Below are 27,175 nucleotides of genomic sequence, written 5' to 3' on the forward strand. Positions count from 1 at the left end.
CAGGTGCTGAGTGTCCGCCACCCTGAGCCTTGGGGTGCTTCCCTGCACGCCTTCTCCACAGTAACGACACTAACAAGTGCTCAGCCACGCCCCTCCCAAGCAGCCTCGTGGGGGTCCACCCCTCCCTGGGCGTCTGTGGGCCCCTCAGATCTGGTGGCCCAGGAGACAGTTCTGGGGGCAGCACCATCCACCCAGTTGCTCCGGCCAGCCTCCTAAGACCTCCCCTCCAGACGCGGCACCCTCCGCCACTCTGGGGCCATGGGGACTGCACTCCTGCCCTCCCACTGCCCACTCTCCGTGCAGTGGTTTCTCCTGGCCGCCCAGATGCTGACGCTCCCCAGGCCCCGTTCATGTCCCTACACCACCGTCCACTCCTGACATTTCCTCTTGGGTGGTTCCCAGGCCAGAGGACATGAACCTTTGAGCAGGAGCCTCAGCCTTGCTCCGAGGAGGCAGTGCTGAACTGCGCCCACCAAACGGGCATCGCACAGGCTCCGCACCAGCTGCTCCATGGCTGAGGGCACAGTAAGGGCAGCAGGGACAGCCGCCCATCTGGGCTATGGAGCCCCCTCCCCACGTCTTGCCCACGCACACGCGTGAGGAGGACCCTGAGGCATGGCCAGGGGCTCTCCTCCTTAGTGGAGAGGGGGCACCATGGTCATGAGACCCCTAGGAAGGGCTGTACTGGGAGCAAGAGACCGAGGACACAAAGGGACCCACTTGGCCACCACTGGCCTAGGCAGTCAAGGCTCAGTCAGCAACTGCCACTTCCAACTCAGGGCCGACCAGGCAAAGCCGAACGTGCTCCCCAAACCGGTTGTGAGGACAGCCACCCCCGTGAGCCGCACAGACCTTCGCTGCCCCACCTTCCCAGCTTCTGCGAGCATGTACCTGTTCTCTGCCCGGGCAGGCAGGCCACGAGCACAGGTGCTGGGGACATGGCAGGAAGACCCCAGCCCTGGGTGCCGGCAGGAGCTGCCTGAAGCGGGCGCGCATCCCCAGGGACAGGCCCCAACGCGGACAGCCTTTCAGCACAAGAGGCAAACACGAGATATGAAAAATGTTTTAATTTTAAATCAAAGTACCAAGCAGATACTTGCAAAACAGCATACAAAGTAGAACTCAGATGCCTCCCGTCCCCAGGCTGCCTCTGAGCCCCTCAAATCGAAACCCAAGCACAGGACAGCCCCTGCTGCCAGGGCTGAAGGGGAGGAAGGGGCGGGTGCTGACAGCGAGATGGCCTGACCCCCAGAGCCGGTGGTCTCTCAGAGGACAGTGGGCCCCTCCCCACACCCTGGGGCTTGGGGCCCGCCAGGCACAGTGTCCGCGGGAGTGGCTCCGGGCACCTCCGAGCGGGCAGAGGTGCCATGAGGAGCTGCGAGTTGACTCTGAAGCCTCCGTGGCCTCCATCTGTATGAACTTTCCACCCAGTGCCCCACGGCCTGCAGGTGTGGGCGGCTTTTGAGGACACGGCAGGTCTGACTGGGACAAAGGCTCCAAGGACAAGACACCCAGTTTTGTTAGTGACACGGCCTGCCACAGTCTGAGCCAGACGTCCACGGGGCCCCACTGCTGTGTGTATCAGAGATGAGGCTGGAGGAGAAGCGCGTAACAAACGAGGAAGTGACATCGCGCAGGAACCGGCGACCCATGACAACGGCCGGCCAAAAGTGACGAACAAAACAGCCTCAGTGCTTGACGTGGGGCGAGGGTGCTGAGGTGGGGTCCTGGGCCCCTGATGGACACAGGACGGATGGACGGAGCCCAGGTCCCTTCAAAGTGCAAGGCGGACAGTGGCTTCTCTCCGGGTCTCTGCAGGTGACAGGAGGCCCGGGGTGGCCGTGGGGACCCCCTGCTGTAGCAGCTTGAGGCAGGGCAGCCTCTGCCTGGTCTTCTCCTGAGTCCAAGATCAGAACTGCAGCTGGCCGGCTGGTCCACACAGCCTTCCGCGGGCATCTGGGCACCTGCTTTGCCCAGCGCTGGCCCCCAATGCCCTGGGGCACAGTGTCAGCCAACGGGGTGCAGCCCACCTCCAGGTGGGGACAGGGTCCCGGGGGCTGAGGCTGCCACACTGGCCCCAGCAGCACAGGCGCTCGTGGGCCCCCATCGAGGCACGTAAGCACTGGGTGTGGACCCGCTATCCCACGCCCGGCCCAGGACTGACGCCCAAGGCTCGCCCGCCAGCACTCCCTGGAGGCCGTCCCTACAGCCCCTGTGGACAAAACACTCTGGAACCAGAGCAGACAGGGAAGCCTAGGCACTCAGCATCGCTTAGGCTGAAAACACTATAAATCTGACTCTTCCTAGAAGCCGACTAAGGAGTTTACTTAAAAACACCCACAGAGCGTGTGCAAGAGCCCGAGCCCTGAGCATCTGCCAGGTGGTGGGGGGCAGTGCCCCACTCTGACCTGTGCTGCTCAGGCCCCTTGGCCCTCTGGCCAGGCGGGTGCCGGAGGTCTCATCCCGACTCCACAGCCCCCGAGCCACGACAGACCCGCTGACACCTGTTCTGGGGACGGGAGGACAGGGTGCTGGCCACACTAGCCCTACAGAAAACTGTGGGAAGAAACCAAATCCATAGGATCCATGAGTCTCCACACTTGGGGGCAGTTCCCAAGACACGTGCTAGCGACGGCCTCCCAGCCGGCGGGCAAGGGCCCTGCTCCCTGCTGCACGCGCGCCACCAGCCACACCTGGGCCTCCATGGCCTCCCCCATGGGCTCCCGACCAGGGCCCAGTGTGTAAACAGTATTAATAAGCAACAGGTGGAAAAATATTTTCCCAAGAAAACAGAAGGAGGCTCGGGACTCGGAGACCATGTGCCAGGCCGCTGCAACGCCCCTTCCTCTCCTCACGTCTGTTTTGGCGTTTCCTCTCTTTGGTTCTGCAGCCCCACGTGGCCCCGTGGCCACTGGGCGCTAGCGCCGAGCTCCCGCCCGGCCGCAGCCTGAGAGGCGGCCAGCCCTGTGCCCGCGAGGGCCTCACCCTCTGCTGACAGCTACTTGTGCTCGTGGCCCTCTGCCATGGCAGCCACCTCGATGGTGGCTGTGTGCTCCTCGGGCCCCGGGGCAGCCACGGCACTCTCCATGGCCCCCGTGGGCACTGTCACGATGGTGCTGCCCCCGGGCGACACCTGGGCCACGTTCTGCAGGGTGGGGCCCAGGCCGGGCAAGGTGAGCAGCTGCAGAGGGCTCACGACCTTGACCACAGTGCTGCCATCCTGCATGGCGGCCGTGCTCAGGACCGTGAGGCTGGAGGCGTCCGGGTGGATCTCCACCGTGTTGGGGAAGGTGGTGCCCGAAGAGGCCAGTACCGTGTAGCCCCCCAGCAGCGGCGAGGCGGGGGAGCCGGCCGGAGCAGCCTGGGGGGCAGCCTTGCCCAGCACGGGGGAGGGCAGGGTGGACACCACTTTGCCCAGGGGCACGCCGGCGAGCTGGGAGACGGGCACGCCCGGGGTCAAGGCGATAGGAGCAGACTGGGCGAGCACCTGCGAGGCGATGGCAGCCGGCCCAGACGTGGCCCTTGCAAGCCGGGGCCGCTTCACTGGGGGCGGCAGGGAGACGGGCGTCAGCGTCATGAGCACGTTGCTGAGGTGCTGGGACTTGTGCTTGAGCTCCTTGGCACGGCGGCGGTGCTCGTCACACTGCTGCTCCAGGGCTGCGGGGACAGGGCGCGGAGTGACTGTGGGGACGGGGGTGGGGGCGTGACTGGGGGGACGGGGACAGGGACAGGGTGCAGGCGTGACCGCGGGGCCAGGGGCTGGGGGGCAGCAGACCACACACAACCTGCCCTGACCAGGCCTGTGCGGACTTGGTGTCTGACCGCCCCGTCCCTATGGTGACACCCTGTCCTGTCCCCGCAAGTCCCCTGCAGTGACGCTCTCTGAGGGCCAGTCTGATGGGGACCTGCCGCTCCACGGAAGCGTGAATGCGTCTGAGGCAGCACCTGCCAGCTGCCCGGCGTGGGGACAGCCTTCCCTGTCCTCTGTAATGCCTTCTGCCCCCCTAATGTCTGTGTGGGAAGCTGCTCTCATGACGTGTTAAGACACGGAGATCAAGACAGACAAGTAACCTTCCTGCCTCACACACACCCACAGGCATGTCCCCAGTTAGGCGCCACAGGAGCGGGGAGGGAGGCACAGTCTCGTGGGTGAGCCGTGGGGTTGCAGTGCATCCAGGGGTGGTCTGGCGAGGGTCGTCACAGTGTCACCAAGCCGGGTGCCCCCAAAGCCCCCTTGGGAAGAGTGCTCCCATGCAGCGGTGCCAAGGGCCTGCAGGGGAGGCCAGCATACCTGCCAGGTCGCGGGCGTACTGCTCCCGAGAGCGGTCCATCTGGCACTTGTGGCTGGCCAGCACCTTCTTCACCAGATCCAGCATGCCGAAGTTCTGCACGATGTTGTTGAGAAGGACGGCGTCTGGTGGTAGGTGGGGGGTGCGCACGGTAAGGACGCCACCTGCAGCAGGCCTGGGGGGCACCGCGCAGCCCCGAGGCAAGGAAGGGCCTGGGGGGAGTGGACTACCTGCCCCCAACCCCCCGCCCCCCAAGCTGAGGTGGCTGGGCTCAGCTCTGAGCCGGGAGGAACAGGCTGCAACCATGGGCCCCCCACCCCACGCAGAGCAGACACGGCCCCTCACCTCGGAGCTGCAAGGGAGGGTCCTGGACCCGCTGTTGCAGGCCCTTCATGGTCTCCAGCAGCTCCTGCTGGAACTCCTGGATGACCTCGTCCAGCAGGCCAGCATCCTTGAGCCCTCGCCAGAAGGCAAACGTGTCATCTGTGAGAGAAGGAGGGGCTCAGAGACGGGGGCCTGTACAGGCAGCCCCCCGCAGGCTCAACCCCAGAGAGGAACAGAGAGCCATCTGGAGGATGAGGCTCTGCGGGCAGCAGTGTCCCCGTGATGACAGGCGGGAGTCCGGTGGGTCGGCCAGGCGGGAGACGGCATTGAGCACACCTCCAGACACTAGGACGGTTGCCAGTGCCCGGCCCCGGGCAGAGACCCCACAGGCCCGTGCCTCCACCGGGAGGGCTCTGCACGGCCTCGCCCCGGGGCCCTCCACCGAGAGAAGCTGCAGGAAGGGCCCCGTACCTCCGATGGCTGTGGTCCAGTCCCCAGGGTCCTCACAGGTCTCTATGGTGATGGTAGCGGGAGACCCATTCACTGCAACCAAGACGGGACGGCGTGAGCCTCTCTTGCGATGGGCCGGCATCCCCCTCACTGCACCCCAGCTCGAGGCTCTCCTTCACCCCATTTTCACAAAACTGCCGGACGTGCACGAGCGCGACAGAGGACTCACGTGCCTTAGGTTCTGAGCTCCCCCTTAGGCACACAGAGGAGCAGGCACGCCCCAACCCGCCAGTCTCCTCAACGCCCCGCCGCTCCTGTCATGCTGACAAGGAGCTGCTGCACCCGCCGGCCGGGGCCACAAGATGGCCTTCCTGCCCAACCTGCTCTCAGGCCTGCGGCCTGGGGCCCTTTGCATCTGCCTCACCGACACCATCGTCCATTGGGGCCACTACCACGCTTCCATTTTTGTAAAGCCCCAGAAGTGGGACGTGGACCGCTGTATGCCACCCAGAGGTTCACCTCTGACCCCGTCTCTGGCGTCTGCAGAGTCCTGGACACGGTTCGGATTTGGACACTTGGGGCTTAGAAATAAGCCCAGCAACACAATGTCCAGGTAGACTTTTCGGCCTCTCCCACAGCCGACGGCGGTCCTGCCAGGAGAGGTCAGATGCTGGGAGTAACTCTCCTAGTTTGGGCTGACAGGGAACCTTCAAGCTACAAGCGAGTCTGCGTTCTGAGGACCCCAGCTGAAGAAACCACCACGTGGGTGAGTTTAAGAAAAGCAACAGACCCGTCCAAACCATCGCGGGATCACAGGGTTCAAAGAGCTAAATCCCAAACCCTCTACCAGACACGGCACCTGAGGCGTGAGAACCCAGTCCCTTCCGAGAGGTGGGTCACTGCGGACGCCTTCTGTAAGGCAGAGCAGAGTCTGCACCCTGAAGAGGCCCTGTTCCTGCGGAAGCCACCAGCCCACCAGGAGTGGGATACGCATCTCCTGGTGTCTCCTGGGGTTGGGGCCTTGCCATGACCCAGCCCCACCCACACTGCCTCGTGCAGTCCCAGGGGCCAGGCCAGGACCCAGACCACTTGCAAACAGTGACCACTGGATGAGCAAAGGGCCGACGAGGGCTAGGCCCCAAAGCCAGCAGCCTGAGTGTCCCTGGAAGGATGCCACGACGGGGACGCTGCCAGCCAGGCCGCCAGGCAGGGCGTAGCGACTGCACAGAGGATGAAACCCTGGCCTCACCTATGCCCCCGGGTCTCCCTCACCATCCTCCCAGGTACAGGGCAAGGCGCCTCGACCAACCACCGTCCAGTCTGCAATAAGGACGGCCCCTGGCCGCACAGCAGCAGGCCCAGACTGGCCGTGGGGTCACAGCGCAGGGACACTGTGCCTCCCATCTTGGGAAGCACGGCCCCGCCCAGTTCTCAGTGGGCAAAGCGAACAGGGGCCTCATTTCATTCCAACTGCAGTTTTAAAAAGAATCTCTACTCAAAACCCTGGAAGAAGTTCCAGGGAGTGTTTAGTCCTTCCACGCTTCAGAGCTACGGACACCAACACAAAAGAGCGTGACATGCGTCAGCAAACGCAAGCGGCAGGGAACACTGAGCGGGAGCCCGGCCACGCAGGCCTGCGGCCCCAGGGCGAGGACAGAGGGCAGGCCGGGCGCTGCCCGTGTGGCCGGAGCGGGGCTGGGCCCTGGGTGCTCGCCTGGTTCTTCTTTGCACGCATCTCTACACACGAACGACTGTATCTTACAATGAAAATGGCTTAAAAGGAGAGCGCACTTCAACCTTCCCTGTGGAGGGAGCTGCCGTTCAGCCAGACTTCCTCGGTGGGGAAGAAGGAGGTGGCCACTGACCCCTGGGGCCCAGAAGGGACAGTGAGTAGGCGGGGAGGCCCCGCTCAGGCTGGCAGCAAGGGCCTGGCACATACCATCGGCCGTGGCGGGTGTGAGCGGAATGTACTCGGCCGGCGTGGGGCTGCCCAGGGACGCACGGGCCCCTGAGAGGTCTATCTTGGTACTGCGGCAGGTGTTGGAGCAGACCCTGTCGTGCTGGTAGAAGTCCAGCTCTCCGGAGTCCATGATCTTCCTGTGCAGGCAAGGGGACGAGAGCATCAGGTGGGGCCCAGGCACAGCTGGATGGCCTGTGTGACTGGACAAAGATGCCCCCCTCACCCCTGCCCACAGGCATGCGCTCAGATCCGCGGAAGGAACGGCGGGCCTGAGCTGGGCAGGTCCAGGGTGGCCTCTCCAACACCCCAGCCCAGCTCCCTCAGCCAGCCGCCCTGGCCATCTGCGCGGCTCTGTGGGAAGTGGGACCATAGTGGCTGGTGCCCGAGGGAGACATGAGGCTGTCCTGGAGGTGCAGTCAGCACTGTGGGGGCTGGGCAATCCCCTGGGATGCTCTGCTGCCTGCCGGCCCCAGGGACAGCCCCAGTGCTGACAAGGTGTGGATGGCGGCACCCCTGCCCGGTGCACAGCCTGAGAGGTGGAAACCTTCCACCAGCACCCCGGCTCCTCACTGCCCAGAGGCTGCGTCACGCCCGCACCTGCCCCGATGGCCTCCCTGGCCCTCCTCTGCAGCCTGGCCCAGAGGTCCTGGATTTAAGTCCAGTGTCTCAGCTCGTCTGCCCTGACCTGCCCTGGGGCTCCTGCCACCCTCAGCCTCTGCGCAGCGTGACTGCATATGGGTGGACACACTTCCCAACTGCGCTCTTCCAATGAAATGGCCGCGGCTAGGCCACCGAGACACGAAGATTGGTGAGCAACGCCTAGAGTGCAAGGCCCCGGGCCAACAGGAGGGCACAGGGCGGCTGCTCCAGAGGGAAGCTGGAGTGGGGAGCTGCCGGGTGCCCAGGGTGTGCTCCCTGAGGGCTGCAGACAGCTGGGTGCCAAACATGCCTGAGGACGGCAAGAAGCCTCTCCTCCCAAGAACAAATGCACAAAGGAGAGGAGCAGAGCAGCCCCCCAGCTGGGCCGGGCCCCGTGAGAACCAGCAGCCCCGTGCACAGCCGCACAGAGGGCCCCGGTCAGAGGTCTGGCTCTGGCCGAAGAGGAAACGTTAACATGGGGAAACGAGGCGCTACTATTCCAGGGGCCGTCCACTCAAAAGCTCAGTTTGTCCCCAGGCTTCCTGGAAGGGCACCACCCCTCGTGTCTCGTGGGCGCAGGGAAGCAGTCAGAACCCCCCACAGGAGAGCCCGAGCAGGAAGCCCCAGACCTCGGACTCCACATCTGTGTGCGCTGGGTGGGGGCCGGCCCGACGCTCCCCACAAATCCCGAATCAACCTCAGCGGGAGGACGAGGTGTCGGGAGAGAGCGAGAACGAGACCTCGGCACCCACAAGGGCCAGCACGCCTCACTCCAGAGACAGGGAGGCTGGGGCTCTGGGCCGAGGCCCCCTGAAAGGGCAAGGTCACAGCTGTCACAGCATCACACAAGTCAGCCTGGTGGAGACCAACACGGCCAGGGAGCACAGACGTGGCCCCGACGGGCCCCTTGCCCGGCAGACTGGCCGTCCAGAAGGGACAGTGACTGAACAACGGGCCAGACTGACGCACTGCAGCTTAGACGGGGCACGCTCTCTACTGGGATCCAAGTTTGGTGACGGCGGTGGAAGAGACTGGAGCTCGCTGCGCCTGCAGGGGACGCACGGGTGGGACGCACTCACGGCAACCTGTGGGTTTCGCACGCCCACTTCAGGAAGAAGTACAAACCAACAAGGCATGGAGACTACGCTGAGAGATCAGGCCCAGGTGCCTCTCCAACGTGCAAAGGCGGCACGGCAGCACTTATGTTTCACTGGGAAACAGCTGGAAGTGCTTCTGGTAAAGAGCTGGCGGATGTCAAACTGAGACAGAAGCCCTTGCAAGCCTGACACGGTCGCACGCTGGCAGAGGTGTGGGCCGGTGCAGCCCCAGGGATACTGTCCGCGATCCTCGTGGGTGCAGCGCACCTCACGGGGTCAGCTGTGCTGCATTGGCCCCGCCCCACCCACCGCCCCGCCCCGCCCCGCCCCGCCCACCTGAGCATGATGCCGTTCATGCGGATGGCTCGCTTCCAGTCCTTCAGTGTGGACTTGCCCGCCAGGTGCACAAACTCCTTGGGGCTGATGACATGCTCGTCGTACTGAGGGTAGAAGAGCAGCCGGGGTCAGGACAGGCCCCACCACCCTCCTCACCAGCCCGGCCCCCCGTCCAGAGCCGGCCCCAGCAAAGGGCACCACGCGGGCCGCGGGCCACTCTCCACCTGACACTCAGGATCCAGCACTGGTGACTGGTGGGCAAGAGCACCCCGGTGAGACCAGCCCAGCCGGCGTGCACAGTGGCCACAGCGGGTGGCCTGGTGCCCAGCCCGGGAGAGAGCTGAGTGCTTGGCGGCCTCCCCAACAACACACCTGGGTCCAGCACTGGGGAGGGCAGAGGTGACCACATCACTCAGAAAGGCATGGTACACTCCCCCTCCAGACAGCACCCAGCAAAGCTCCCGACGTGTAATTTAGCCCAGATGGGCACACACACCATGTCGGGTGCGGGGCGACACAACGCACCCACATCTGGCAGCTGCAGACGTCCCCTCGGCCGCTGCCCCGGCCCAGCTGCACCCACCATCACGGGAGCACACACCATTTCAAAGTCAGGGAACTAAGAAAAGAAACGCTGATGTACTGAGGAAGTCATTCTGGCTTATTCAGTTGTTCCCTTAAACTTGATGCTAACGAAAACAGCCTGTTGTGACCCATCAAGCATGTATTACACATCCGCTTTATTATTACAGAAAAGAGTGCACTGACCAGAAGTAAAGAAAGTCCATGTTAAAAATAAAGGTTCAGTGCCCCGATCCTGGGCGCCAGCGCAGGTCCTCTCTCGCTGATGAGCCTCCCGTCCCGGGTGCCGAGGCCATGCCGTGCGTGCGGCATGTGCCGGGCTGCTTTCTGAGACCTCGAGGAGACACGTCCTTGGCTTGTCTGATGTCCCCTGTTCTGACGGGGCATGAACCTGTGCTGGAGGCCCTGCTTCTCAGGAGCAGCTTCTCGGTCACCTGGGAAGCAGCTTCTGGGCTAGTCCTCCATTTGGCTCAAATGAAACTCTTTCCTATTCTTCTTGTACATTGATGATTCTCAACACAACTGCCCTCCCCACTCACAGGGTTCTGCTGGTTTCCCCCAACGGTGCAGCGCAGACGGCCCGAGAAGGTGAAGCATCCTCTTCAACCTTGTTAAAGACCCGAAATAAAACTGCACTGTCTCAGAAAACAAGCAGGAGGGGCTGGACGAGTCCCCGGTCTCAGCAGAGGCAGAAACCAAAGTGCCACCTGTGTCCAGGCGCCCTGCTGGGTGCGCCCCGGTCAGCCCAGATCACTGGCCAGGGGAGCAGAGCCCTCGGTTCTTAGACGGGTCACACCGTCCTCGTTGCGCCACACAGATGCGAGGGTTTTACACACTGAAGGTTTGCTGCAAACCTGTGTCAAGCAAGTCTCTCGGAGCCATTTTTCAGCAGTGTTTGCTCAGTTTGGGTCTCTGGGTCACAATTTGGTAATTCTCACATTTCTACCTTTTTCATTACTATTACATGTGTTACCGTGATCTGTGATCAGTGACCTTTGATGTTACCACTGTGACTCGCTGGAAGCTCAGGTGACGGTTAGCATTTTTAAGTTGAGGTATGTAAACTGGTTTCAGTCGTGATGCTATGACACCATTAACAGACTACAGTCCAGCGTAAATGTGGTTTTTATACGTGCAGGAAAACCAAAACGTTTGTGTGACTCCCTTTATTGTGACAGGGGCCTTATTAAGGTGGCCTGGAACTGAACCCACAGTGTCTCCACCACATTCGGTCACAGCAAACGCGACCCACCTGGAAACCCTCTTGATGGACGTGGTCTTCCTCATTTCCAGAGCACCTGCCTGCGCTCTGAGTCAGGAAGCCACTCCCTTCCCCTCGCTCAGCTGGTGGGGAGATGGCCCAGCCCAGGCAGGTGGAATTGAGGACCTCCCTGGCCATGGCCCGAGCACACAGGTGTGCTGGTCACGCCCCCTGACCTCCCTGCCCCGTGGCATGTCGAGCCTCCCAGGACGTGCATCAGGGCCAGGAGCCCCTGCCTGTAGACTCACCCTGCCTCCTGCCACCCCAAACCCTGGACCACCTTCCCTCTGCCTGAAATCATTTCTGAGAACATCCCTAGTTATACCTTGCTGGTGGCAAACATGGTTTTGTCTGAAAACGTCTTCATTTCCCCTAATTTTTGAAGGTGGTTTCACCGCGTGTTGCTGACCCGGCACTTCTAGGGCCTCAGCTGCGGGGGAGTCTTCTCTCGGCAGCTCCAGCATGGCGGTAACCTACGGTAAATCTCTGGGCTCCTGCCCGCTGCTCTGCTGTGACTCCCCCCTCTGCAAGGTGGGACAGCACAGGGCCACCTCGAGACACTTGCATGAGCTGCTGAGTCTCGCCTTCACTCCTGAGAGCAAGGCTCCCATGAACATGCACAACTCTCAAGGCCAGGAAATTACTGCTGACGCAATGCTGTCTAACCCACAGGCACTGTTCCGACCTCACCAACCGTCCCAGTGACAGGCTCTGTGGTGACGTTTCTCTCTGAGCAGGACCGCACGCCACACTGCCTGCCGCATCTCTCCTCCTCAAACCACACGGCTCCTCAGCCTTCCCACATCCTCCTGACCCCGACATCGTCCGTGAGGCACGTGGGCCAAGGTCTTGTAGACAAGAAGCGTGTCCCTCAGTGTATCTGATGCTTCCCCTCAGTGGAGCCAGGCTGTGTGTTTCGTCAGGAGTGCAGAGTCCTGGCCACTCCAACAGGAGGCCCGAATGTCGTCCATCGTTTGGGGAGCAATCTGCCGGGTCCCCACCAGTGTTCTTGAAGCAGGACCTTCGTGACGGGGACACCCTGAGACAGCCGTTCCTCGGCCAGCTCCCCGGACGTCCGGCTCCAGCGCCTCCTCCACGGTAGTCAGCTGGCACACGTACTGATGTCACAAGCAGTGAAACACGCTGCAGTAAACGAGGGCTCGCAGATGCTGCTTCCACCTGAGTCACAGCCCACGCTTCTCGCTCACCACTCTGACAGTGAAGTGTCTCAAGCAGCCGGGGGAGGTCCTCCGAGCTGGCACCTACACAGCTTTCTGAGTAGTTGGTTTCTCTTCATTCACTCAGTCTGGGATGTCAGACCTCTGCAGGCCGCTCTCCTTCCATGGTTATGAGAGCCCTCAGCCCGGGGACATTTCGGGGGCTGGTACTCTGAACAACGTCCTCATGTCTGTCTTCCAGTTCACTAATCATGCCTTCAACTGTGTCTAGCCTGCTGGAAAATCTATCCACCTAGTGCTCAGTTTTAACTTTTTTCATTTCTAGTTTGTTCTTCCAAATCTGCTTATGCTTTACTCGTGTTTGAGCCTCTCTCTTATTTCTTGAAATAAACACAATTGCTTTATGTTCCATGTCTCAAAATTCCAACCTGCAGCGTTTGTGTGTCTAATTCTGCTGCTGTGGTTCCTGTGTGCACTCAGGCGCTTGCTTCCTTGTGTGCTCAGGGCTTTGTTTTGTTTGACTGTGTGCTGCTCCTTTTCTCGGAACTTTGTCTGCTAAAATTACTTGAAACCTGGGATAAAGATGAGTTCTTCCAAAAAGGATTTTTCACTTGCTTCTGTCAGATCCCTGGGAGAGCTGCCGGCCAGGACCCACTTACACCTACCTGCTCGGCCTGAGTCTTCAGACTGTACAGGCCACGTGTGAAACCCCAAGGGCCCCTGTCCGCCCGGTGCTAAGACATGAGAACATTTTCCTTGTCCTGGGGGACAGAGGGGCTGGGAGGACATGCTCAGTGGTCATTCAACACCGGAGACCTTTGGAAGCAGCAGCGTCACAGAGACCATCCCCGCCCCCAGCTTGAGGAGGCATCTAGAAGGTGCTTTATGAAGACATCTCAGGTAGCACTTCCGGGTGCTTTCAGAACAAGGTGAGTCTGGACACCTGAGCCACAAGTGGCAGGAGCACACCCTCCCCTTCATCCTGCTCCAGGCTGCTAACCACCCAGCCACTCACCCTGCCCAACAGTCACCACCAATCCCAATCCCAACAAGAACAGAGTTGCCTCCTTCCCAGCCTCTCTCCACAGCTTCATTCCAGGAACAGACCGACCGCCAGGTGGCTCTCCCCGTGCCCTCAGCGAAAACCCTGTCTGTCCTTGGAGGCTCCTCCCTTTCCCCTCTGCTCTCCCAAGCATAGGATTTGGGCCTTCTCAACCCCTGCCCCGCAGGCCACCCCCCAGAGGAGGGGTCTCCTCTCGTTTTCTTCGCATTGCAGTTCGGGGAGGCTCCCTGAAGCCAGCCCACGCGCTCGGTTTGGCTGCATCAGACCCTCACCTGCACACACTTCACGTTGATCCCAGGACACACGAACTTCCTCCAGATGAGGTTGGCCCTGCTGTCCCCGCAGGTGATGGGGTACACGATCTCAGCCTCCAGGCCTTCCTCCTCCTCAGCCATCTTCACTTCTCAGAGGTGCAGAGGCAGGGAAGGGGCAAGACAGAAGATCAGTCACAACTTCCCCAAAGAACTTCCTGCAGGGGCACAAACCTAACTACCAACCTGCAAACCAGGCATTACAATCAGGGAAGGACTGAGACAGGACCCAGGTGGGCAGGGCCACGTCTCATCAGCCCGAACTAAAGAGCCCCAAAGGAAATAAACTACCTGCAATGACTCCAGAGAAACCTATTCTTAACATTTCGGTGAGTTCTGAGGCCTTTAATGAGGCAACAGCAAAGGACCACAGGTGAGAAAGAGTCCCCATGACCACTCACAGATGGCGCAGTAAGGAGACCTGCAAACCTGCGCCGGCCGCCCACCCCAGGCCCCCGGAAAGGAGCCGCAAGAGGGCCCCGGGAACCTCGATGGTCAGCCTGCAGCCAGGAGGACCGCTGCCTTGGGAAAAACTGTCTGCAGAGATGCCAGCAGGCCCCGCGGCGGGAAGGCAGGCTCCCTACCTAACACGGCTTCCTTGAGCTGTGAGGACGCAGTGAATGCAGCTGCAGCAGCCGCCGCTGCATTTTCTGTCTCCATGTTGTCTTCTGTCAGGTCACCCCTGGGAAGGAAGGAGAGGAGAGGGGGAGACATCAACATCCCGAGACAGCGAGCCCCGCAGGGGCTCGTCCCTGCACCGCCATCCCCACAGGTGCTTCTCCAAGTGGCCTGTCTTGTTCCAGCTGCATCTCCGGTGCCACAAAGTGCCCGGCATGTGACACCAGCACAACACCTTGGGGGAGGCGATGACCGCAGGAGTGGGAATGCTCAGCCTCCACAACTTTCTTTAATAAAGGTTTTAATTTCTATCATAACGATTTCATGTGATTATAGAAACTATCAAAAAGTATAAAATTTCAGAATGAAGGAAAAAGAAATCAGCCTTGGCCTAACCTTGTTTTTATACAAAAATATAAGACAAATCAAATGTCAAAGTAAAAAAGGTGCAACTATAAAAGTGTTATAAGGAAAAAAATTTTTTTAAATCATTGCAAAGTGGTAAAAAAGGTTTTTTTTTTTTTATGTGACAAAAAATCCAGAAATAAGAGACAAAAAGTTTGCCTTAAAAAATAAAAACTTTGTGTGGGAGGAAAAAAACCCAGAAACAATGTTTTAAAAGAGAGAATTGGGGGAAACTTACACAACATAAGGAAGACAAACAACTCCCTTCCTCATAAGACACAAAGAGCCCCAGGGGAGCTGGCCAAGACCTCACTGGGGGCCTCTTCCGACTTTCAAGAGATGCAAACAGAGGCCCCGCCCAGCGACCAGGGACAGTCAGTCCTGGACAGGGCACTGCCTGCAGCTTGGAGATCAGGGACCTTTGACCAGGCCTCCCTTCTGGGAACTAACCGTGCAGAGAATGCAGTCCCACATGTGGCCCTGTGCAGGACATCTCAAATGGGGCTACAGTCTGGCTCCTGGAGCCCAGGAGGAGACACAGACGGTGGGCGGGGCCGGCGGAGCTCCCCTGGTGACCACTGAGGGCATAGCGGTGCTCTTTTCTGCACGAGCGCCAGCCTCAGGCAGAGGGGCACTTGAAAACAAACGCCCTCTCAGGGGTGGCTCCTGGGCATCTAGAGCCTCGCTGCCAAGCGAAAGGGAAGGGATGGGCCCTGAAAGCAGCAGGAAACCCTCCGGTCTTTTAACACAGCAACACGGTCAGGGCAGCAGAGACAGAGATGGATCTCAGGGGCAGGAAATGGGCTGGGAGGCAGGTGGGAGGCTTCCCAGTGTGGACCTCAGCAGCAGAAGACGGGCACAGCAACACGTCCCCTGCTGAGGGGACACGCGGACACCGCGGGTGCAGCCAGGGCAAATGGGAGGCTGAGGCAGGGCCCATGCAAGACAGGCTCGGACCCCCAGGGGCAGCCCTCCAGGGTCCCTGTGGTCACTGCCCCCGGGGCAGCCGCCGACCCAACTTCCAGCACCACAGACCAGGTTTAAGGCCCCTGAGCTTCCAGAAACTAAGTCAGAAAACAGCCTTCCTGGGGCCAAATGCAGCACTCCCCGTCCCCTTGCAGGAGGAACTTTGCGCAGTGGATCTGCAGTTCGGCCAGGGTCAGGGCTTGGCTGGATGTGGGGGTCACGGCGAAGCCTTGGTTGAACAGAGAATCCCCTGGGAAAGGTGAGCAGGAGAGAGCCCACCTGAGCCCAGAGGGCCAGCATCTAAGCAGCAGCAGAGAAGGCCAGGCCCCCGGGAGGGGCTGCCGTGGAGATGGAGGGGCGTCTCCAATGCCAAGGGCACTGGCCAGGGGGCCCCAGGCTCTGCCGGAGACCCTGTGCTCAGGGCAGCAGTGGTCGTGGGTGCAAGGAGAAGGGCAGCAGATGCAAAGGCACTTCCTCAGACAGTCACACACCCTGCAGTGAACACGGGCGTTGCCCGGCGAGCCGGGGCAGCCTCCCAGAGCCAAGCCTGCCACCACTCGGCCCACAGGAGGGCAGGTCAACAGCCTCAGTTCAAACGTCAGAACTCCAAAGCCCTGAAGGAGCCCCAAGGGCCAGGCAAACACGCACCAGCCGCAAGTAAACTGTGTAAAGCAAAACAACCCAGCGCCCTGAGCCAGGGACGAGGCCAGGGCTTTGCTCTCAAGAAGGAAGCCAACAGCTAGATCAAAAGTCAGCTTTTTGGGCAAACAACACCCCATGTGGATGGGTAATAGGAGAGGTCAGGAAGGGGGCGCTCCACGTCGCGGTGAGGAGGGTCCAGAAAAGCCTCTGGCTCCTCAACTTCCTTCTGACGAGACCATCCCCACGGGCCCCACCGCGCCCCCTCAAAGGAGAAGTGGGCGGGCGTCTGGGAAGTGAAGGCGCGCACGCAGTGCCGGTGCCGGGTGCCGGGGAGAAGAGGCGGAGCAGCCCGTCCCAGCCTCGCTGGTCCCTGCACTCCCCGCTCCGGCCCCGACATCCTTCCCTTCAGGGTCCCCGCGGCCAAGGAAGCTCCTGGAGCCCCCAGCTGCCCCCACCATGGCCCAGATGCCCTCCAGACTGCAGCTCCAGGGACAGGTGCCCGTCCTCACCCATGAGGGGCCAGGTTGGTGGTGACCAGCACGGTTTTCACCTCCTCCACGCCGCTGCCATCCACCGCCGTGTCAGGTGTTGTCACCACCACCACCTCCTCCATGTGGACGCTCACGTCGGGGGCAGCCATGGCGCAGCGGGAAGGGAGCAGCGCTGGCGCCCCTGCCCGGGCGGGTCCTGCAGGGGCGACAAGGTGGCAGGGCGTCTGCACAGGGACCGCGCTGCTCTCCACAGGAGTGGCGGTGACAGAAGGGCCATCCTGGGGCTCCTGGCTCCAGGGAGGGTGGGATCAGCTCTGCCACCATGAGAGCTACGACCAGGCAGGATGCGGGGGCGCCCCACGAGTGCTGGGGGGGCTCAGGGTTACCCGGCAAGGAACCAGAAGGAACCAGGAGTCAGGTTTCTTGGTTGTTACTGGCCCTGGTGTCCCCAGGCATGAACTCAGGGCTGTGCAGAGAAAGCCCTCAAACACAAGTCCTGTCTCTGGTCTGGGAAATCCTCCCTACTACTGTTCTCATCTTTGCTGGCTTCGCCCTCCCAGCAGTCCCTCCAAAACCCCGGGATGGCAGAGACCAGGCAGGCACCTAAAACTCTGAGGAACTAGAGGCACGTCAGTCCACCCTCTGATGCCTGGCTCAGGGCAGACCATGCACCGAGGTATCACAGCACAGAGGACACTAAAAAGACCCGGTTTTTAGCCAGAGGACAAGGAAGCGGGCTCTGGGGTCAGAGCATGAGGGGGACTGCAGAGAGGAGGGAGGTCAGAAAGGGCTCACACCCAGGGTGCACGAGGGCTTGGATCACTCCTTACCTGCCCGTGTGAGACCCTGACCCTACACGACAAACTAGAGGCTTCGAGAACTGACCTACAGGGTCAACTACCACCCACGTCTCAGACTGGCCATGGAGGGACCTACAGGGAAGACCCAAAGAACACTGCACAGGCTAGAAGACTGAACTGATTAAGGCTCACGCCCACAGGAGGGCTCAGAACCTGCAGCCTCAACCTACCCGGGTCCACTTCCTGCTATAACAAAACACCACATTCTCCGCAAGACTCACCCAGGACGTGGAGCCTCATAACACGACATTCAAAGTATCCAGAACACAATCCAGGATTATCTAACATACAAAGAATCAGGAAAGTCTGACCAATTCTCAAGGGAAAAAATTATCAAGAGAAGCCCACTCACAGGTGACCACTGGAGTCAGCAGTGACTTCAGAGCAGCTGTTATTCCTGCTTCATGAGGGAAGCCAGACGTCCTTGAAAGTATCGGCACAGGAACAGAGGTCACAGCCAAGTGGAAATTAGAGTTAAGAAACATAACAACAACAGAAATAAAAAATTCCCCGGGTGGGCTCAATATTGGAATGGAGAGGAGAAAGGAGGGAGGCAGTAATAGAGCAATACAAACCACCCAGCCCCGGTGACAGGAAGGAGGCGGACGAGCAAAACGAACAGAGCTTCCGGGAGTGCGGGACGGGACTAAAGAGCTGGACGTCTGCATCACTGGGTCAGAAGGGAAGGAAAGAGCGTGACGCTGAAGAAACACTCTGAAGCAGTAACAGCTGAATGCCCCCAAATTCAGTGGAAAACATAAATGTGTACACTCGAGAAGCTCCGCAAATCTCAAGCAGGAGAAACTCGGAGAAGCCCACGCCCAGGTCATAACCAAGCTGCTGAAAACCAACGACAACGTAAAAACATCCCAAGATTAAAAAAAAGGCACATGTTTCCCACATGGGAGGAATGGGCAGCCCGCGGACTCTGGTCTCCAACGCGCAGGAGGAGAGAGCTCCCAGCGCTGCGTTCAGCAACAGTGGAGAGATCCTCCGGACGTGAAGGCAAAATAAAGGCATTTTCAGACACAGGGAAACTAAGAGAACTGGCCATGAGCAAGCGGACCTGCTCTAGAAGAAACGCACTTGAGACAGAAGGACAAGGGCAGCAGCAGGAGGCCTGGAGCCTCAGGACTGCAGGAAGGGCACCCAACGTGGGAACCGCTGGATGAGGAGACAAGCTGTGGACGGAGAAACACCTGCAAACCACGCATCTCCCAAAGAACTGGCACGCAGAACCCTCAGCAATAACACAGCGTGAGAGCAGACAGGGGTTGGGACAGACACTTCAGCAAGAGACATGCAGACGGCAGGCAGGCGCACAGAAACGCCTGACATCACCCCCCCCCCGAAACGCAAGTCAAAACCCCCACGACGCACCACAGCCCTGGCAGCACCGCTTGAAAACCCAACAACCAAAAGTCGACATTCGAAGAAGGTGAGGCAGTGGAGCGACCGGAATCTCAGACACAGCTGGTTGGTGCAGCGCCTGGAAAAGTCTGGAAGTTTCTCATAAAGTTTAATGCACTCTCAATACAGGACCCACCAACCGCACTCCTGAGTACCTGCCATGGCAAATTAATACCTGGGCTTCCCCCAAATCCCACACACACATTTTCATGACAGCTTTATCCATAACTGGCAGAAACCGGAAACAACTCAAAAACCTTCAGCAGAAGAAACAAACAGACAGAGAAACAGACTATGGTCCATCCACACAAAACAGGACGACTCAGGGATAAACAATAACGAGCGACACGCCAGCCCCGGCGTCTCTGCAGACTTGTGCGGGCGGGCCGCACAGCCGCCCGGGACGGCGACGCTGCGGCGGGGCTCTCGCCCACAGCAGGCAGCTGCAGATGGCAAGGAAGTGAGGCCATGAGTTCTCTGGTTTCCCAGGGCGTATGCTCACACCACACTGCAGTCTACAGAGCTTGTAACGCATTATGTCCACAAACATACACACCCTGGTGAAAAAACACTGTATTGTTAAAAATGCTAACCACTGTCTGGGCCCTCGGTAGTAGCAGCAGTGACAGCAAAGACTGCTGATCACAGGTCACCACAGCAAACATAGGAACAACAAAGAGTGTGAAATAGCGTGAGAATTACCAAAATGTGACAGACACCGAAGTGAACAAGTGCTGCTGAAAAGACGCCAACGAGAGACTTGCTCGACGCGGGCTCGTCAGGCCTCCGCAGCTCATGAGCGACGCGGGATCTGCAAAGCACACAGAACGAGGTGAGCCTGTGACGCGCGAGCCCCTGCAGGGCGTCCTGGACGAGACCAAACCTGGGCACCACGGAGCAAGGCAAGGGGCCGGGCTCGGGGACGACGCGCCCACCAGGAGAACACCAGCAGGAGGGTCTGGAGGGCCGGGACTGCTCTGTCTTCCGGTGGTGGGGGTGGCTACACGAATCTGCACGGGGGTAAAACTCAGAACTGTACCCCAAAAACCATAAAAGGTTACTTTACCACTTGGAGATCTTTTTAAAAAATTAAATTGGCCAAAAAATGCTATTGCACTCTCACACACGGTCAACTGACTTCTGACAAGGATGCCAAGACCACTCCAAGGGGATGCGGACCGTCTTTTCAACGTGTGGAGCTGAGACAGCTGAACACCTACGTGCACAGGAAGAAAGCTGGTGCTGTCAAAGACCCACACATAAAAGCTAAAACTACGACACCCTTGGAAGAAAACATAAGGGAAAACCTTCATGACGTTGGATCTGGCAATGATTCCTTGAATACGACACCAAAAGCAGAGGCAACAAGGCAAAGTAGGTAAGTAGACTCCATTAAAATTAAAAATTATGTGAATCAAAGACATTCTCAAGAAAGTGAAATAACATGGAAGAAAATACTTGCAAAGCATGTATCTATCTGGTAAGGGACTAATATCCATAATATAAAAAGAGCTGTTACAACTCAGCAACAACCAAACAACCTAAAACACGGGCAAAGGACTCAGACATTTCTCCAAAGAAAGCACGCAAATAGCCAGTGAGTCACTGAAAAGATGTTCAAGCCCCCTTATCACTAGGGAAATGCAAATTAGAACCACAAGGAGACACCACTTCGCACCCCTCAGGATGGTTATTACAAACATGCAAACAAATGGAAAACAAGAGTGGTCAGGATGTGGAGAAGCCGCAGCCCCTGTGCATGGTCAGCAGGCGAGCAACAGGACGAAGCCGCTGTGGAAAAGCCCAGTAAAGAGTTAAACATACAATTATCATGACCCACCCGTTCCGATGTGATTTCTTTGCTGTTATGATTCCTATGTGAAACGCACAGGATTCAGGCTGTGTTAACCCTATGCTAAGTAGCTAAAAATGGAGTCTTGGTGGCCAGTGTCATCTTCCCTGTTGGTTGTTTTAAAACATCCACTGCAGAACTGCAAGAATGCTAGAATGATAAACCAGGAGTGCTACTTTAGATAAGAAATGTGTTTGGTAACAAACATCACTGGAACAGAAGGAGCAAGGGATGGAGACAGACTCCCCGGGGCGTAACTGTCACACCCACTGACAGACTCCTTAAGAGACCTTCAACCTCCAAGCACAGGGTCCAGAGGCTCTCCGTGGAGGACCCAGCTCCAGGCTGTCGCCACATCCACACTCACTGGTCTGGAGGTCGCAGCCGCATCGCCATGGCGGCCCACTGCTCCCTCCCTCCCGCTCCTTGAGCGCTTCTGTACCCCTTCCTATCTTCCCTGCTTTGACTAAATTGTGCTGTGCTCACTGTGTGCCACGAACTGAGTGATTCGTGAACTGAAAACTGGCTGTCCCAACCCCGCGACTCTCAGGTGGCCCTACCCCAGCCCCACCACTGGCCCTGCAACAAGCACCAGCAACCCCACAGACACTCTGGCACGCGCGATAGTCACACGGAGCCACAGCTCTGTGCCCATTGACGGATGAAGGGACAAACAAAAGGCGGCCCATCCACACTGCGGAATGCTGTTCAGCTTTTGAAAGAAAGGAAATCCTCAACATGCTACAGCACGGATGGACCACGAAGACGTGGTGCTGAGTGAAACAGGTGAGACTCGAGAGCAAATGCCGCATGATTCCACTTGCACGAGTGGTACGAGCGTGAATCATCCAATTCACATAGACGGGAGGTGGGCAGAGGCCACCAGGCGCCGGGGAGATAGGGCGGGAAGAGGGTCAGTCTGAGGAGACGAGAAAGTTCTGGAGGCCAATGGCGGTAAGTGTTGCACAGCAATGTGACTGCATCTAATGCACTGAAATGTACACTTAAAATGGTTAAAATGGCATATCTTGTGTTATGTACATTTTACCATAGTAAAATACCTTTTTTAATGCTACTGCAACAGAATGACTTATTAGGACTAGATACGGGCTAAAAAGAAGAGAATACATTAAAAATCTGCTAAAAAGGGAACATTTTCAGAACCTCATTTTTATCACACTTGTTCATGTGCAAGTGACATCACCTGCCCGGCATGGTACCAAACGGGGAGCAAGTCCAAGGTCGGGTGGGGACCACCCTGGGCGGGCACCTGCTCCTGGCTCCCGGGGCAAGCTCTTCCAGAGGAGCCATCGCCCTCCAGGCCCCTGCGTCCCCAGCTCACTCACTGTAATTAAGCCTTTCCCGTCAGAATTAACTGGCCCAAATTCAACCACCAAATACAAAACTTGGCCTCAAGGGCTCAAGGTTTTTGCTAAATCACACTCCGAGTACATCACCTAACACGCCAACATTTTTGAAAGTCTGTCGGAGAAGGAGAGGTCTTCAGACTCTCCTTCATTTCTTGGGTCCTGGGACTCGGCAGGCTTCACTCCTCCCCAGCTGGGAACAGGTCACTGACAACACTACGGCCACCGGCCCAGGTAAGATAGTGGGGAGAAAAGAAAGAGCCACCCACAGAAAATGACAACAGTCCCCCAATCAACCCCAGGCCCTGACGTGCCAGGAATCAGGAAGCGTGGTGACTGCAGAGAAAGTGGTTCTTAACGAGACACCGTTCTCAACCAGAAAGCACAGGCAGTTGAGGGAAAGGCCACAGGTTCCAGTGAAGAGCAGTGAGTTCTGTTCCACCCACAGCCCTGGACCCGCTGGGTCGGGGTCCCAGGAAGCTGGGTAAGAGGAACACTCAGTTAGGGGATCCACATCAACTCACCACAGAGAGCTTGCTCCAAGTTGGTGAATCTAAACACCAGAACGACTGACGAGATGCTGGAGACAAGAACACACCCTCTTCCTTTGCTTTAAGAGGGTGTAAAAAATGAACCACGCAAGGAAAGGCTCATCTCAAAAAATCAGGAAAAATAAAATATTTTAAAACCTCAGAATGACCTCACACAGCAATCCATTTACTATCACTCCAATTTAAACCTGCAGCCACCTAACAGGACAGGAAATCTCCAGCCGCCAGAGCTGCTTGTGCTCAGGTCTCCCGGACTTCATGACTGGCTCTGAACGCTCCTCAGCCGGGAAAGCTGCAACAGTGCATCTGGCCACAGGGACAGACTTACAGCTTTGAAACAGAGAGTTTTACACAGTCATGAATCAAAGACCACTTTAAAATCACCCCTAAAGTGACGCTGCTCTAGGGTGTGCACTTCCCAGGATTTAGCAATCTCACCGAGGCACCTCCACTTTCCCTAGGTGGGCTCAATGGGGGCTACGAAAGTCACGCTTCAACCGAAAGCTGCAGAAGGGCAGGAACCCACCGCACGGGCCACTGTCTTCACCCAAATTTCAAAACTCACAGAGTGCTAAGTAACGCAAATGCACAAAACAGTATTCCTGCAGATCCAACTGGCAACTGTATTAAGTTTTCAGAAGACACACACAAAAGTTACTTCACAGAAGATAGTTCCAGTCCTTGATACAATGAGGTTTAGACACAAAGCAAGCACCGCAGAGAGCAGTCATGAGCCTGCTGCCGGCATTCCACCTCCCTGGTGGGCACATGTGGCCCTCGCAGCCTCTGATCCTAAAGCCTGGGTTCCTTACTAGTGTGAATGGAGCCCCAGTTAATGCTGAGGTAAGTAAGCTATGAGGAAATATTTTTTAATAACATTCTTCGGCATAAAAACACAAAAATAAGACAAAAATGATAACGTGCAGTCATTACATCAGATTCAGATCTGGCTTTCTGTGTCTTCTGAAAAATCACGAATGTATTCCCTTGATAAAAATACCACTAGAAACATATCAGAGGTCACACACTGGTGACCCACAGGTACAATTTCTTTGATACTCAGTGTTTCAAAATTTTTAATTAGTTGCCAACTTTTCAACATTTACAGGGTTCACTAAAACAAACAAACAAACAAACAAACAAAACCTCCAGATTTCCAGCTTCTCTTTAAAACTGTCAGAAGCCATCTCTAGAGGTGGTCCCTCCAGTCCTGCCTTCCCTTAAGAATCTGGGCTTCCGTGGTCCTGCCCTCCTGGTGGGGGCGGGAGGCAAATGCAAGAGCTCTCCAGTGTCGGCCACATCCTGCACATCACACGCAGCCAGGCGGCACCTGGCTCTTAAGTGTATCACAGCATGCAAATTCCTCCCCCGTCCAGGGTGTCTTCCCAAAGTTTTAAGACACTTCCTATAAAGAAACAATTTCTAAACAATCAGTCTGCTTAATTTATCGTTACATTTGGGGTTTATTTAATCCATTTGGTTTTATCTTAGGTAAGACTGATGTACACTGTGGTACAGTACTGTGGCCTGTTGGTGGGAATACAAATTGGTGCAGCCACTATGAAAACCGCAGGGAAGTTCCTCAAAAGACTAAAAATAGAACTACCATATGATCAGCAATCCTACTTCTGGGTGAATATCCAAAGGAAATTAAATCAAGGTCTCCAAGAGATGTCTACACCCCACGTTCACTGCAGCATTATTCACAATAGCCAAGATATGGAAGCAACCTAAGTGTCCATGGACCACTGAATGCATAAACTTTGGTATATACAGCAGATAATTTAGCCTTAAAAAACAAAGAAATTCTGCCATTTGTGACAACGTGGATGAACGTGGAGGACATTGTGCTAAGTGAAATAAACCAGACTCAGAAAGACAAAATACCACGTACCCCTCACAGGAGGAATCTAGAACAGTCAGAGAGGCAGAGGGTGGAAGAGTGGTTGCCAGGGGCTGGGGGAGGAGAAATGGGACAAACTAGTCAGAGTACAAAGTCTCAGTAACGCAAAATGAGCAAGTCCTAGAGGTCCGCAGTAGAGCACCGGCCCACAGTTACTAACACGTGTTGTCGACCTAGAATTCTGCTAGTTAAGTGTTATTATCACAAAATGATAATAAGAGCAGGAAGAGGCCCCTGGAGGTGACGGACAGTTTATAGCACTGACTGCAGTAATGGTTTCATGGGTGCATGATCTCCAAACTCCACACTGTATACATTAATTATCTACAGCTTTTATCCATGAAAAAGAAAAAGACTCATGTAATTGAAACTTGTATTAGAAGTGTCAGCAAAGAAAGAACTTTGGTTCACTGTTAGAGTCAATCGACTAAATAAATCATAAAGTGTTAACATATCGATACTGGACCCACATTGATTGGTCCCTACCAAGGGGTCCACCAAGGGGTCTGGATGCACGAGGTCCCCACGGGAGGGGAACACCCACGCAGCCCCACTGGAGAGGGGACAACCTCGGGGCCCTCACGGGAGGGGGAACGCCCACGGGAGGGAGGACCCCCACGGGAGGGGGGACACCCACGCGGCGCCCACGGGAGGGAGGGCGCCCACGGGAGGGAGGACCCCCACGGGAGGGGGGACACCCACGCGGCGCCCACGGGAGGGAGGGCGCCCACGGGAGGGAGGACCCCCACGGGAGGGAGAACATCCACGGGGCCAACGGGAAGGAGGACCCCCACGGGAGGGGGGACACCCACGCGGCGCCCACTGGAGGTGGGGGAAACACGCGACCCCCACCCACGCGGCGCCTGCCCTCCCGAGCTCCAGAGCTCCCGCCGCCCGCCGCCTTCCGGCAAAATGGAGGCCGCGCCGCCGCCGACGCGCCTGACGCGGGCCCGTGACGCCCGTGACGCCCGTCGCGCGCCGCCGCCCCTCCCCCGCTCCCCTCCCCCCGCCGTAACGTCCTGACGCTCCGCAGGGACCCCTGACTGGACGGCGGCGCGCGGCGGAGCGAGAGGCCTCGCCGCGGGGGGGCGGCGGGCGCTTACCTGGGCCGCGGCCGGACCTGCGCGGCGCCGGCGGGTGGGCGGCGGCGGCAGGCGGTGGCGGCGGCGGCGGCGGCGGCGGCGGCGGGCTCCGCTCCTTGTTGGGGATTCGGCGGCGGCGGCGGCGGCGGCGGCGGCCCGGGCGCGCGCTTCCTTGTGACGCAGGCGGCGGGGCCGCGCACGCACGGGCAAGGGCGAGTCCGGAGACTTATTTGGTGCTAGGCGAGGGGAGCGGGCGGTGCCGAGAAATAAGGCCCGGTAGGGCCCGGCGCGCTTGCGCAGGGGCGAGGGCAGGGCCGGAGGAGGACGCGGCGGCCCCGCCCCCGTCCTTTGGCTCTGCTGACGGGACGCGCGGACGCGTCTGCCCCAACTGGACCTCCGCGTGGGTCGGAGCGAGGGGACAGGACCCGGGAGAGAATGCGTAGGGTGTCTCGCTTGGGGTGGAGGGAAACATGCGTGACCAGTGACCAGCACCAGGTGCAAGTGCCCTTGTGTCACGCGTGGGAGGGCCGCGCGTCTCTGCGTCCTTCTGCGCGTCTAGTCCGAGTCCTGCGATTATCACGTGTCACTTTTTATAGTAAGCCTTAAGAACGGTTCTGAGCATTCCCATGTTCGAGCCCGCGCACTGCCACCCGGTGTTCCGCGTTGACCCGCCGCCGAGCTGTCCTGTGCTGCAGCCACTGGCAAGATGTGCTTGCTTAAGTTTGCCTCAGAGTAAAGAGAGTTGCTCAGTTGTCACTGAGCCGTAAACGACGCTCTGGTGCAGGGTTTGGAGCGCTCTGAGAACGCTCCCCTTTTTAAAATAGCTGGAACATAAAGTGGGGTTTTCCAGAACGGGAGAAGGCAAGCCTTGCGCAGCCTGCACGGATGGCCTTTGCCTTGAGAGCCAGTGCATCTGTTTGATGGAAGGTGCGGCGGGGGCCCTGCCCGAGCCGAGGCCGGTGTCGGGCGCTCGGATCTTGCCCCCGAGGACTCCTGGAGGAGGCGGGCACGGCCCCTTGTTTCCCTGAGCTGCTACTCCCCACCTGCGCCTGGCAGTTAGGGGGGGCCAGGGGGCGGCGGGCATGCCAGACTCTCCCAGCTCAGGCGCCGGGTGACTGCTCCCACTCGGGGCGGAGAAATGGACACACGTGCCTTCTTTAGAACCAAGCCGAGAATCTGTGTTTATACTTAAGTGGGAAGAGCACTGAGGCCTTTTCCCGGACTGGGACATTTTCAAGCAAACTTCATTTCAGCGATGTTATAACTGAGAGAGTTGCACTTTCATTCTGTTTTCAGTAATGTAGAGTTTACTCAAGCCAGTGATGGGGAAGTCTTTCTTTCTAAAGATTAAACTGTGAGCTTATATCAGCGTTGCTGTTTTACTGTGTTTTACATGAGTGGGTGTGCTTGGCCTGTGTGTCATTTATCAGTTTCCCTGTCCTCGCATTCCAGAAGGAAATGCCAGTGTAGTGGAAGGAAGAGGACTTGGAACCACGCAGGAGACAGGACCAGGCCTTCGTGGCACCTGTGTCCTGTGC

General features: G+C 58.2%; 1 protein-coding gene across 7 annotated transcripts; it reads right to left on the minus strand.

Moving 5' to 3' along the window:
• Window positions 1-1,052: 1,052 nt before the first annotated feature.
• Window positions 1,053-25,946, minus strand: GMEB2 (glucocorticoid modulatory element binding protein 2). Of its 7 annotated transcripts, none has more exons than XM_074347662.1 (11): window positions 25,659-25,946; window positions 19,585-19,693; window positions 16,631-16,808; window positions 14,075-14,172; window positions 13,452-13,582; window positions 9,096-9,199; window positions 7,003-7,160; window positions 5,085-5,156; window positions 4,635-4,772; window positions 4,292-4,414; window positions 1,053-3,657 (listed from the first exon to the last, which is right to left on the minus strand). In XM_074347662.1, the coding sequence occupies exons 3-11, from the start codon at window positions 16,759-16,761 to the stop codon at window positions 2,999-3,001; spliced, it is 1,614 nt and encodes a 537-aa protein (XP_074203763.1). In that variant the 5' UTR covers window positions 16,762-16,808; window positions 19,585-19,693; window positions 25,659-25,946; the 3' UTR covers window positions 1,053-2,998. The 7 variants fall into 7 exon arrangements, with proteins under 7 accessions (XP_074203763.1, XP_074203760.1, XP_074203761.1 ...); XM_074347659.1 differs by having other exon boundaries at window positions 17,825-19,693; window positions 25,659-25,673; XM_074347660.1 differs by lacking the exon at window positions 19,585-19,693.
• Window positions 25,947-27,175: the final 1,229 nt, after the last annotated feature.

The sequence above is a fragment of the Camelus bactrianus genome, chromosome 19, assembly GCF_048773025.1.
Source record: "Camelus bactrianus isolate YW-2024 breed Bactrian camel chromosome 19, ASM4877302v1, whole genome shotgun sequence".
NCBI classification, from domain to species: Eukaryota; Metazoa; Chordata; class Mammalia; order Artiodactyla; family Camelidae; genus Camelus; species Camelus bactrianus.